This window comes from Cupressus sempervirens, chromosome 4 (genome assembly GCF_028749045.1).
Source record: "Cupressus sempervirens isolate cs-2001-9-10 chromosome 4, ASM2874904v1, whole genome shotgun sequence".
In the NCBI taxonomy this organism is placed as follows: Eukaryota; Viridiplantae; Streptophyta; class Pinopsida; order Cupressales; family Cupressaceae; genus Cupressus; species Cupressus sempervirens.
Genome location: NC_143121.1, coordinates 462819013 through 462831496, shown reverse-complemented (window position 1 = coordinate 462831496; position 12484 = coordinate 462819013). Strand labels below are relative to the sequence as shown.

Here is a 12484-nt window from a genome sequence, read left to right as displayed (position 1 = left end):
AGTCATGAGAGTACGACTTGTCAACTTCGATGTAAATACTTCACAACTTTGCTAGAGGAATCAATATTAGCGAATCAATTAAAACACTATTACATAATTTGATTATTAACTAAATCTAATTAACTCTAATTAATTTAATTAATAATTACAAATCTAGTTGCCTAATAACTAACAATAGTTTGTACATAAAAAAGTTATCTACAACCCAAATATTCATATTAATAGTTCAATAACTTGTTAATAACAAGCTATGTTGGAAATCTGTAATGACCACCTTCGCCATTCTATCAATGAAAACTAACTTTTCCTTGACAAACCCGTATTATTGATAATCATTTAGTTAAACCCCATTTGATTCAACTAATTATCAATCATCTATATTCCATTTTATTAACATTAGGATTAGTAATAGTTTAATAACTAAATCATTAATATCTCTTTTCTTTTAATTTTCCCTTATTTAAAAATCCATTTACTTAAATTGACTAATAATTAATTACACTTCTTCTACTATTAACTAATCTTAATTAAATTTGATTTAATTAGATTAGATAATAAATCATATAAAACTAATGCATATTAATAAGATTCTAATAAGGAAAGATTTCAATAATATCTTTAATTTATTTCATGTTTTGATATATTATTTTTGTGAAGTTTAACCATAAAAAACTCCTGGTTATGGGAAATGGAGAAATATCTGTCTTTGAATAAAACAGTCCCAGTACGACGGCCATATCTCCCTAATGAACCGTTGGATTGGGCTGAAATTTAAATATGTTGGAGAGAGCCAAGTTGCGCCAATTTTGACCGGAGCGATCGAATAAATTCGATCCCGATAAAAAGTTATGAATGACTGAGTTCGGGTCTATCCAAGGGGCAGCGACAGGACAATCTGTGATGAATTAAAAATTTCCTCTTAAAATGTAATTGTTCTCTAAATTTACCCATTCATCCATCTAATAGGTTTGTCCATACGCATCTGAAAATATAATTTGATAGAAAGATTACATCTAATCATACGAATTTTCAACTTAGAATTTCTATTTTAATTTCAAATCTTGTCTATCTAATTTCACAATATAAATTCGAACCCAAACCCGATTAAGATCTAATTTCTTTCTCATTTGGAACTAGGGTTTTTCTATTGTTTTCTTCTCATCCAAATAAAATATCTAGATTCCAATTTCAAATACAGAAAGTATTCAGACACATAAAACAGATATGATGAAGACAGGAAGAGAAAGAGTGCAAAGGGAATATGAGAATATCACAAGTGCACTTGGACACTGATGCTAATTTGCCATGCCTCAGAAGTCTATAGAAAATCCCTTCCTTCTCCATCATTCACAATTCTTCGAATAATCCATGCCGATCGAATCCTCCAAGTGATTAGAAGAGCTAGAAGGAGCATACAAGCAAGTAGAAAATATATGAGCATATGAATTTTCTGCCATGCACGTAAGCTTTGAAGCTTCTATTATTTTTTTTTGGCTTGTAGCTCGAGGCTTCCATTAAGCTTTTCATTTAAGCTTCTATGAATGCCTGAATATCAAGAGCTCTCAAAAAACCTTTGGATTGCTTCTTGAAACCGCTGAAAGGTGTCACCAACTAAGCATGGGTCTTTTTCAATTCTTTTTTGATGAGTCATAGAATTGTAGACACCTTATGCTTAATTGATGCCCTAACCCCCGTGTTGATGACACATGTTAATTCCCATGCAAGCTTATAACTCCAATTTACTTCTAAAATAATTTCTATTTAAATTTTATAACTTTCATTTTAATTTTTATAACTTTTATTATTATTATTTTATTTAGTACTTTATAATTATTATTAATTTTAATTTCTAGTTTTCTTTTATTTAATTCCTTTCCCCAATAATTCACATTTAATTAATTACAATCAAAATATCAAAGATCATGATATTTTATTAATTTTCTCAAATAAATAATTTATTAATTAAATCGATTTATTAAGACTTAATTAATGGAAAATTCACCATAGACCTCCAAGATAAAATATGAAAACCCATCATAGAGCAAATCATACAAAATAAATCTAAAAGGTTAAAAATCACGAAATATGTCATCCGACACATTCGGTGGGTATTCAACTCAGATACTTGTCCTAATTTTCCAATTAGGACAAATGACTCAAAGGGTTGGGATTTGGACTTGAGAATTTATCTCCCCTCTTATCATCGAGATAATGTGATAAGGTACGCTCATCCTGGAAATTCAGGGAAGTCGATACCCGGTACCTGCAACCTGCATAAAAACCATGCATGTACAAACACAATATATACTAAACTAAACAGACAATGGTAGGAAGTGGTGCATCGTGTAGATCCCGACTAGCAGGTGACTACGACTCCCTTCCTTAACCACATCAGACACGCCATACAAAAGCAAACACGCAAGGCAAACATGCACACCATACACATGCAAGTATGAGGTAAGTATCCATAAGAAAGCACGTATTATAATAAATCATCTTATTAATCATCATTAATAATTGAAAGCAATGTAATAATCATCATCAATAATTGTGAACACTAAAAATAGTCATCATACATACATGAAATGTAGAGTTTAAGCAATCTCATCACATAATAAACTGAATCCATAGCACAATATCTGATAATCTCAAAAGAATGCTGCTAACCAACAATATAAAACTAGTTCTAAAAGAGTTCAGCAACGATAACAAAATGTTAATCAGGGGCAGACACTACATCCACCCCCCCGGGATTAGGCTTACTCCTGAAAGCCTACAAGAATGAAAAACTAAGATACTTACTATGTGGGTCCTATTGAACCCTTTCCCTCTGTAGGGAAACATGTTTCCATTGAGGATATTACAACACCCTTAGAGCAATATGATTTTGGTTTAATGGTAAACCGAAAACCATATCGATCCAACATTTATTCCTTTAACAACTACTGAAATAGATCCCCTAATACATTCTAAACAAGAGCAACTTAATGATTGCAAAGATAAACAGAGGTTTGCTACCTTACAACATAGATAAAAGATACATGTTTTGCAGCTAGAATGAGTTTCAATTTTTAGTTTTGCCTTCGTTTAGATTTTCAGTAAAATTTTTAGTTTTGAACGCTAAGTGTTGAAATATAAAAAAAAATGCAAGTAACAGTTTTAAGTTCTGTTTCAGTTCACCTAGTTTCAAGTTTTCGGTTTGAAAAAAATACACATGATAGTTTTAAGTTTTCGTTTTATTCAACTAGTTAATAACTAGTAGCATTCCAATATACTCAGAGCTCTCAATGTTGAAACTCGGGCTCTGATACCAAATGTAATGCCCCGTCAAGGGATCCAAATTTTTTTACTAAGTTTGCCAAACAAATTTTTTTTTTAAACATGAAAGATAAAACCATTCATAACATTTGCGGAAGCAATAGCAACAATTCAAATGAAAATAAACATAGCATATATACACAACATGCTACATTATTTAAAGATCCCTTAACGTTGTATCACATCTAAATTAACTATTCATCTAACATCCCATCCTTATGAAATAACAATGATACATCCAATGTACTTAAACAATATACAAGTGTCCTTTTGTAATTATATTTTAGTTTAGCTCAATCATCCACTGTACATATCACAGGGTATGAAAAGCTTAAAAGAATAAACATTCAAGTAAATAAAGTACATCATCATCATCTAATATTAATCCATGATGCAACAACATAAATGAAACCACATATCATACATGATATATCATCACAAAATATATAACATCCATCACAAAAGATAACCATATATGACAAACATAAATAACTAAGTGCAGGGTTCCTCCCAATTGTAAATAGCATCATTAGACCATCGTGGATCCTAGCCATCCCTTCATGCGTAACATTCCAAAGCACCGAAGAGATCATCGGTATTAACATAGTAGGAATGTCACTCCTAAAACATCCTACTAATATGCAAAGTAAAGCATAATAAATCATCAACTAACATATGCAAAGTAAAACAAATCATCAATATAAGAAACATACCAGTAAATACATCCATCATAAGGTATATTATCTATCATAATGCTCCAAGAACATAATGAAGAATAAATACCAACCAAGGATACTCCAGCCATGGTGTCTCAGACAGATCTCAAATGATAAGAGTGAAAATACACTACCACCCGACCGCGTGGAACCTAAGTGGTCCACTCCCACTGTGCTGAGGAGATAATCTCAAGTTCCAAACAGGATATCAATTCATGAAGCACAAATCTCTATAAGTCCAGGAATCCTAAAAGTATACTAACTCAAAGGTTTCAACACACACAAAATCGACATCTAATTCCCAGAGACACACAATGACATGTAGAAAACCTACTCTGTAAGCGGGAAAGTGCCATCGCATTTATCATGTACAAGTTACCCTGGCAGTTAGGTAAACTCCACGGGTCTATACTGATTTCATGCGGCCACTAGTATCCTCTCATACTGACAAGGCATACTACGGAATGCACGATCGCAACCATGCGTTCTCACTACTCCCATCCTAGTCTGTACAAGCACTCAAGGCATGGGCGAGAACATCAACAATTATCTTTTTAGGATTATTTAATTCTCATTTAGTGTGTAAATGTTATCACTTATTAACCAAACTTACAATGAGTTACCCTGGCAGCCACTTAGGGCCCTGACCCCCATTGCAAGCCACTTCCCGACACTACAAGTAGATTACCTAACCTAAGCTCATGGAATCATAAATCTCAAAATCATAAAAGATAATCTATAATAAAATCATCAAATATGCATAAAAGCATCAAATATCCATAATAAGAATCATCAAATCTCCAAGATAAGAATCACCAAATCTCCATGAGCATCTGAAAAAGCATCCATAGAAAATCATGACCACAATAGTTCTCTATTGACAACTGAAGGCATCACTGATAACCATAAGTATCAATTGGTTCTCAATAACCAAAATATATCTCAAGATAAATGGTTCTCAACAAGCAACCAAGAATATCTCAAAATCATACTGATCGAAGACTCCAAAATGGTTGAGTCAAACATGACACAACATGACATCATCAAGAAATAAATCCATATTTCAGTCCCATCATGGCGACTAGAAAATAATCCAAGGATAACTGATCGATGACTCAAAAATGGTTAGCTCAAGTGTCTCATACACATACATCTCAGCTTCACACATGAAGACTGATGAACAATAACATACAGTAAATACAAACATTTCATAGAGCATACGATCACATAACCATGGTTGGGCTTATAAAGATCAAGACCAAATAAGATCAACATGCCAACACATCTCATAACCCCCGAGCCTCTGGTAACAACTTAGGACTAGTCAACACTAGTTAACCCAAAACCCAAAACAAGAAGCATATAGAATACACGATGCAAACACATGTTTTGGTTTACTAAATTCACATAGTTGAATAATGTGTAGGGGTTTTCAGTTTTCTGTTTGCAAGTATACTTCAAGTGTTTTAAGTTATCGTTTGACCTACAAGTCAACCCATTTGTTCCCCGATAGCATTATTCTAAGAATAACTTAAGAATAATTATTTACTTATTAAACTGATCATCACTGACCTTTAATTAAATTGTCCTTTATATTTAACCATGATCCATAATCTAATTGATTAACTCTTCTTTAATTTTACTTCAACTTTTCAACATAATCAAGGATCATTATTCGTTTAGGTTATAAGTAAGCAAGTTACTAGTGTTCAAATAAGAAGATTATAACTTAATTAAAATGATCAATTTAATTTACCAATTAACATAGGTACATGATTCCATGACTTTCCAACATTCTATTAGTTCTCAATTAAATATTACTAAAGTTTGAGCCTTTTAATTAATTCGTCATCATCGTTGACATCCATATAATATCTAAAGTCATTATTCAAGTCATGAGAGTACGACTTGTCAACTTCGATGTAAATACTTCACAACTTTGCTAGAGGAATCGATATTAGCGAATCAATTAAAACACTATTACATAATTTGATTATTAACTAAATCTAATTAACTCTAATTAATTTAATTAATAATTACAAATCTAGTTGCCTAATAACTAACAATAGTTTGTACATAAAAAAGTTATCTACAACCCAAATATTCATATTAATAGTTCAATAACTTGTTAATAACAAGCTATGTTGGAAATCTGTAATGACCACCTTCGCCATTCTATCAATGAAAACTAACTTTTCCTTTACAAACCCGTATTATTGATAATCATTCAGTTAAACCCCATTTGATTCAACTAATTATCAATCATCTATATTCCATTTCATTAACATTAGGATTAGTAATAATTTAATAACTAAATCATTAATATCTCTTTTTTTTTAATTTTTCCTTACTTAAAAATTCATTTACTTAAATTGACTAATAATTAATTACACTTCTTCTACTATTAACTAATCTTAATTAAATTTGATTTAATTAGATTAGATAATAAACCATATAAAACTAATGCATATTAATAAGATTGTAATAAAGGAAGATTTCAATAATATCTTTAATTCATTTCATGCTTTGATATATTATTTTTGTGAAGTTTAAGCATAAAGAACTCTTGGTTATGGGAAATGAAGAAATATCTGTCCTTGAATAAAACAGTCCCAGTACGACGGCCATATCTCCCTAATGAACCGTTGGATCGGGCTGAAATTTAAATATGTTGGAGAGGGCCAAGTTGCACCAATTCTGATCGGAGCGATCGAATAAATTCGATCCCGATAAAAAGTTATGAATGACTGAGTTCGAGTCTATCCAAGGGGCAGCGACAGGACGATCTGTGATGAATTAAGAATTTCCTCTTAAAATGTAATTGTTCTCTAAATTTACCCATTCATCCATCTAATAGGTTTGTCCATACGCATCTGAAAATATAATTTGATAGAAAGATTACATCTAATCATACAAATTTTCAACTTAGAATTTCTATTTTAATTTCAAATCTTGTCTATCTAATTTCACAATATAAATTCGAACCCAAACCCGATTAAGATCTAATTTCTTTCTCATTTGGAACTAGGGTTTTTCTATTGTTTTCTTCTCATCCAAATAAAATATCTAGATTCCAATTTCAAATACAGAGAGTATTCAGACACATAAAACAGATATGATGAAGACAGGAAGAGAAAGAGTGCAAAGGGAATATGAGAATATCACGAGTGCACCTGGACACTGATGCTAATTTGCCATGCCTCAGAAGTTCATAGAAAATCCTTTCTTTCTCCATCATTCACAATTCTTCCAAGAATCCAAGTTGATCGAATCCTCCAAGTGATTAGAAGAGCTAGAAGGAGCATAGAAGTAAGTAGAAAATATATGAGCATATGAATTTTCTCCCATGCATGTAAGCTTTGAAGCTTCTATTATTTTTTTTTAGCGTGTAGCTCGAGGCTTCCATTAAGCTTGTAGCTTCCATTAAGCTTTTCATTTAAGCTTCTATGAATGCCTGAATATCAAGAGCTCTCAAGAAACCTTTGGATTGCTTATTGAAACCGCTGAAAGGTGTCACCAACTAAGCATGGGTCTTTTCCAATTCTTTTTTGATGAGTCATAGAATTGTAGACACCTTGTGCTTAATTGATGCACTAACCCCCGTGTTGATGACACATGTTAATTCTCATACAAGCTTATAACTCCAATTTACTTTTTAAATAATCTCTATTTAAATTTTATAACTTTCATTTTAATTTTTATAACTTTTATTATTATTATTTTATTTATTACTTTATTATTATTTTATAATTATTATTAATTTTAATTTCTAATTTTCTTTTATTTAATTCCTTTTCCCAATAATTCACATTTAATTAAATACAATCAAAATATCAAAGATCATGATATTTTATTAATTTTCTTAAATAAATAATTTATTAATTAAATCTATTTATTAAGACTTAATTAATGAAAAATTCACCGTAAATCCCATCATAGAGCAAATCATACAAAATAAATCTAAAGGGTTAAAAATCACGAAATATGTCATCCGACACATTCGGTGGGTATTCAACTCAGATACTTGTCCTAATTTTCCAATTAGGACAAATGGCTCAAAGGGTTGGGATTTGGACTTGAGAATTTATCTTCCCTCTCTTATCATTGAGATAATGTGATAGGGTACGCTCATCCTGAAAATTCGGGAAAGTCGATACTCGGTAGCTGCAACCTGCATAAAAACCATGCATGTACAAACACAATATATACTAAACTAAACAGACAATGGTAGAAAGTGGTGCATCGTGTAGATCCCGACTAGCAGGTGATTACGACTCCCTTCCTTAACCACATCAGACATGTCATACAAAAACAAACACGCAAGGCAAACACGCACACCATACACATGCAAGTATGGGGTAAGTATCCATAAGAAAGCACATATGATAATAAATCATCTTACTAATCATCATTAATAATTGAAAACAATGTAATAATCATCATCAATAATTGTGAACACTAAAAATAATCATCATACATACATGAAATGTAGAGTCTAAGCAATTTCATCACATAATAAACTGAATCCATAACACAATATTTGATAATCTCAAAAGAATGCTGTTAACCAACAACATAAAACTAGTTCTAAAATAGTTCAGCAACGATAACAAAATGTGAACTAGGGGCAGGCACTACAATTTCTGATTGGACTCTTTAGGAATCCTTGTAATCATTGTCTTCTTATAAGTTTCTCACCTTTATGTTTATCAATATAAACGTATTGATGACTTTCAACATTAAACTTAGACAACATGAATTCCTTTCATAATAGCTTTGAAATCAATAACAATCTTGTGCTTAGAACTTTGTCATCAATGACAACATTTCTGTCATATTGATCATGGCTGCACCATACAAATGGAAGAATCACATTTATTGATTATAATACCAGTTCAAATTATCAGCCACTGCTACATGACATTGAAGAAACAGAATTACCAGTGATTTCATATAGGTATCATGGTACTTAATGTGCGATCTGCTGCACAGCACTCAAGCTACTCCAAAATTTATGAGCAGCCAATTTGGGGAGTAGTGCCATTGCCATCTCATTTGTGGGACTGATCCATTGATTTGGGGACTAGTGACAATGTTGCCATGATTTGATAGAGAGTCTGTGATATTGATCGGGCTGTTGGAGTTCATGGATTAATATTCTGCAGTCACCATCATTGGACTCGTTTTCATGGATCTAGTTCATGTGATTATGCCTTATACCAAAGCAAATTGCTTGTTATAACTTATAATTCCTCTTAGCTGAGCTCGGGAAAAGTGTAGACAAATGTTGTACCAATTTTAAAGGGACATTATAGGATTTTACTCTAATGTTTCTCATGATCTGCTCCTTCATTCTCTTTGTTCTACAATCCTTAATGATCACCTGGCATCTTGGTCTTGACCACCTTGTGGCCTCTTCTTGCCTTTATTGGGATCTAAGAGCATGGATCATGCAACTCTAACCTGATTTCTTTTAAGGAAACGACACCAAATGTTTACTGCTATATTTGATAAAATACATACATGAAATAATAATAAAGATGCTAGTGTGTACGAGATACAGGAGTAAAATATGTCTTTATTTGCTTATGAAACTATTATGTAGAAGACAACCATAGATGGTCAACCAAGGATTCTAGTTCATCTGACTATACCATACTTTCTTTCTTGACAATACACAACATATTTAAAGGACACGACAGTTTCCAAGAGGGACACAATAATCAACTAACACTTGCAACTACCCGAGAGTAACAACAAACTTGATACAGACATTTAAGACATTGCCGGATAACCAATACTGTTGAACATAACAATAGGCATTGTATGCTGATTACAATGCCATTAAGGTCTAATCTTCATTTGCTGTGCATTTTTATGTTTTTTTTTTCAAAAGATTTGAAGGAAAACCCTCCCAAGACTCGCAGAGAATACAGGATTTTAGGTCCAAAGAGCTTATGATTTGATTATAAGACAACCGATTTAACCGATTTGTATTCCCCAGTATTAAGCTTTCAGCATGCATCCTTTTACAATCTTAAGGAACAATTTGGAGCACCAGATGTACCAAATGACTAAAAATTCTCTAAGAGATGCATGGGAGTAAATCTTTCAATACCTTGTTGATAAACAACAAGGGTTTAGTGTAATCCGCTTGAGTCTACATCTTACCAGGATTTTCTCTTCCTTAGCTATATTTCATTAATAAAAATAGAGGAAACCTTCCAAAACCACTTACACTTGATGATTTATGATGAAAGCTGTGTGTATACAAATGTGTCTAAAGAGTTGCTTATTTACTTTTTTCTAATTATTGTTTTGTTCTGCAGGGAGTAGCGGTAGCCTTACCTATCTACTTTGCTACTCAGAGGTAATGCACGAGTTGATGCAGATTCTTTCTTTACTATTCTCACTCAAAACTCAATCATATTACTTTGCCTGAATTTCAGAATGCAGAGATCTATGTTGCATATATTATGCAGATACTTTTCTCTTCCCTGTTCATTCTACTGGCTTTATATCCTAGCACGTGAGAAAAAAGAATTGGCATGTTTAGACTTTTTGTAAAATTATACATTGAGTAGAAATGTGAAATTGGTTTTATTTTTTTTTTACAAGATCTGGACTAATAATCATTCTCTAGATTGTTGACACTGCATTTTATATATCTAGTAAATTCACATGATAATAAAAAATTGTCATTCTATATGCAAAGATATCTGAATATTTAGAACAGAGACACATAGTTATACATATATCTAATTATATATGTATCTGGGTTGTGACAGCAAGTGGCAGGCTTTTAAATTAGCTTCTTTGTCTGGATTGGCAGAGCCCTTGGGTGTTATCATTGTTGGTACGCAACCACTATCAAATCTATTGTCGAATCCAGTCTAGATGTTTTTCTATGGATTACTTTATTGCATGATATAGCTTAAACACTCCTTTTACAGGATGGACAGACTTATTTATTATTTTAATTTTCGTATGTCGCAATTTTCAAAATATGGTATCTCTTTAATGATAATTGATGCATTTATTTACGTTATTTGTATTGACGTGATTGAATTATATATACATTTAAACAAAGAAAATGGCTGTGGCTAAAAAAGGATATATTAATATGCTTGTTTATTAAAAGTTGTCTGTTAACTGGAACTTTGGATAAGCAGTGGTTTGAGAAAGCATTTTATGAGTTTGTGTATAACTGGAAGCATACAAAAGGTATCTTGCCCGTGAATTTTAAAAAGGCATTAGAATTGTGAATTCCTCTAAAGAATCTAGACTCTTGTAAGTTTCCAACCTATGATCTGTATTATATTGATCGTGCCATGCTCCTTTTTCAAAATAAAAAATAATATTTCAAGTGGGCCCAATGACTTCATCTTTGAAAGGTCAATTAAATATTATTTTAAGAGTGTTTTTAATGCTTTATTTAAAATATGATTTAATAAAGGATACCTTAATGTAATTTAAAAGTATTAATTATTTTTAAGATATCTATTGCATATTTAATTTTAACATAATGCGGCTATCCTCCATCCAAACTGTACAGTTGACCAATTTTCAAAAAATTGAAAACATCATAGATTTTTCTGAAAATTTCAGCATTTGATCTTCATGATCTGCATAGTTTTTAGTAAAAAACAACAACAAAATTGGAAAAAAATAACTACGTTTTCGTGAATCTGGAAAGAAAAAAGTTTGACTTTGTTTTGTCTTTAGTGCATTTTGGATGGAGATTAGCCTGTCCCATTTTAAAATGTATTACAGATCTCTAGAATACAGTTAGGCATAATTTATTTCCTGCCAGCTTGCATGTGGACAGAAGGCTGTAGGGATGTATTGTTTTCACATGATTTTGACCCTTAAAATATTCAACATGATTAATCTTGGTTAAACGAGAGCCAGAAATTGTTTAAAACTCTGGACCATGATATATATATTGGGTCTTGAGCTAGTGCATTTCCAAACCACAACAAAGTGCTTCAGTTTTCTTATCTAGTTCATGGATCTGTTGCAGCTTATCTATTTCCAAGTAGTCTGTCCCCTGAAATTTTGGAAGGCTTACTGGGATCTGGTATGAAGTAAATCTTACAGTGGCACATGCTTGGAATCTTATTTGAAATTATAATTATACAATGATTTTCATGATTCTTTCATGATGCTCTTGCAGTTGGAGGTGTAATGGCTTTCCTCACACTACATGAGATGCTACCATTAGCATTTGATTATGCAGGTCAGAAACAAGCTGTTAAAGCTGTTTTCATAGGCATGGCTGTTATGTGCGCCAGGTATTTCTTGGTCATTGTGCTTGCTTCTGGTTTACTATACCATCAATTTGGTTTGATAAATACTGAATTCTTTTGGCATGCAGTAAAGAGGAAAATCATGAGATATTTTTCTCTAAAATGGGTCTTATAACATTGCTTGTTTGCGTCTTTGCATGG

General features: G+C 32.0%; 1 protein-coding gene across 17 annotated transcripts in view; it reads left to right on the top strand.

Moving 5' to 3' along the window:
• LOC149561983 (ZIP metal ion transporter family) overlaps nt 1-12484 on the top strand; it is a 173512-nt gene that overhangs the window by 160524 nt on the left and 504 nt on the right. For all 17 annotated transcript variants that reach the window (XM_089825516.1, XM_089825515.1, XM_089825505.1 and 14 more), the window contains 4 exons: nt 10364-10404; nt 10823-10890; nt 12058-12114; nt 12211-12328. In XM_089825516.1, the coding sequence (XP_089681642.1) occupies nt 10364-10404; nt 10823-10890; nt 12058-12114; nt 12211-12328 (284 nt within the window). The remainder of the gene's footprint in view (nt 1-10363; nt 10405-10822; nt 10891-12057; nt 12115-12210; nt 12329-12484) is intronic.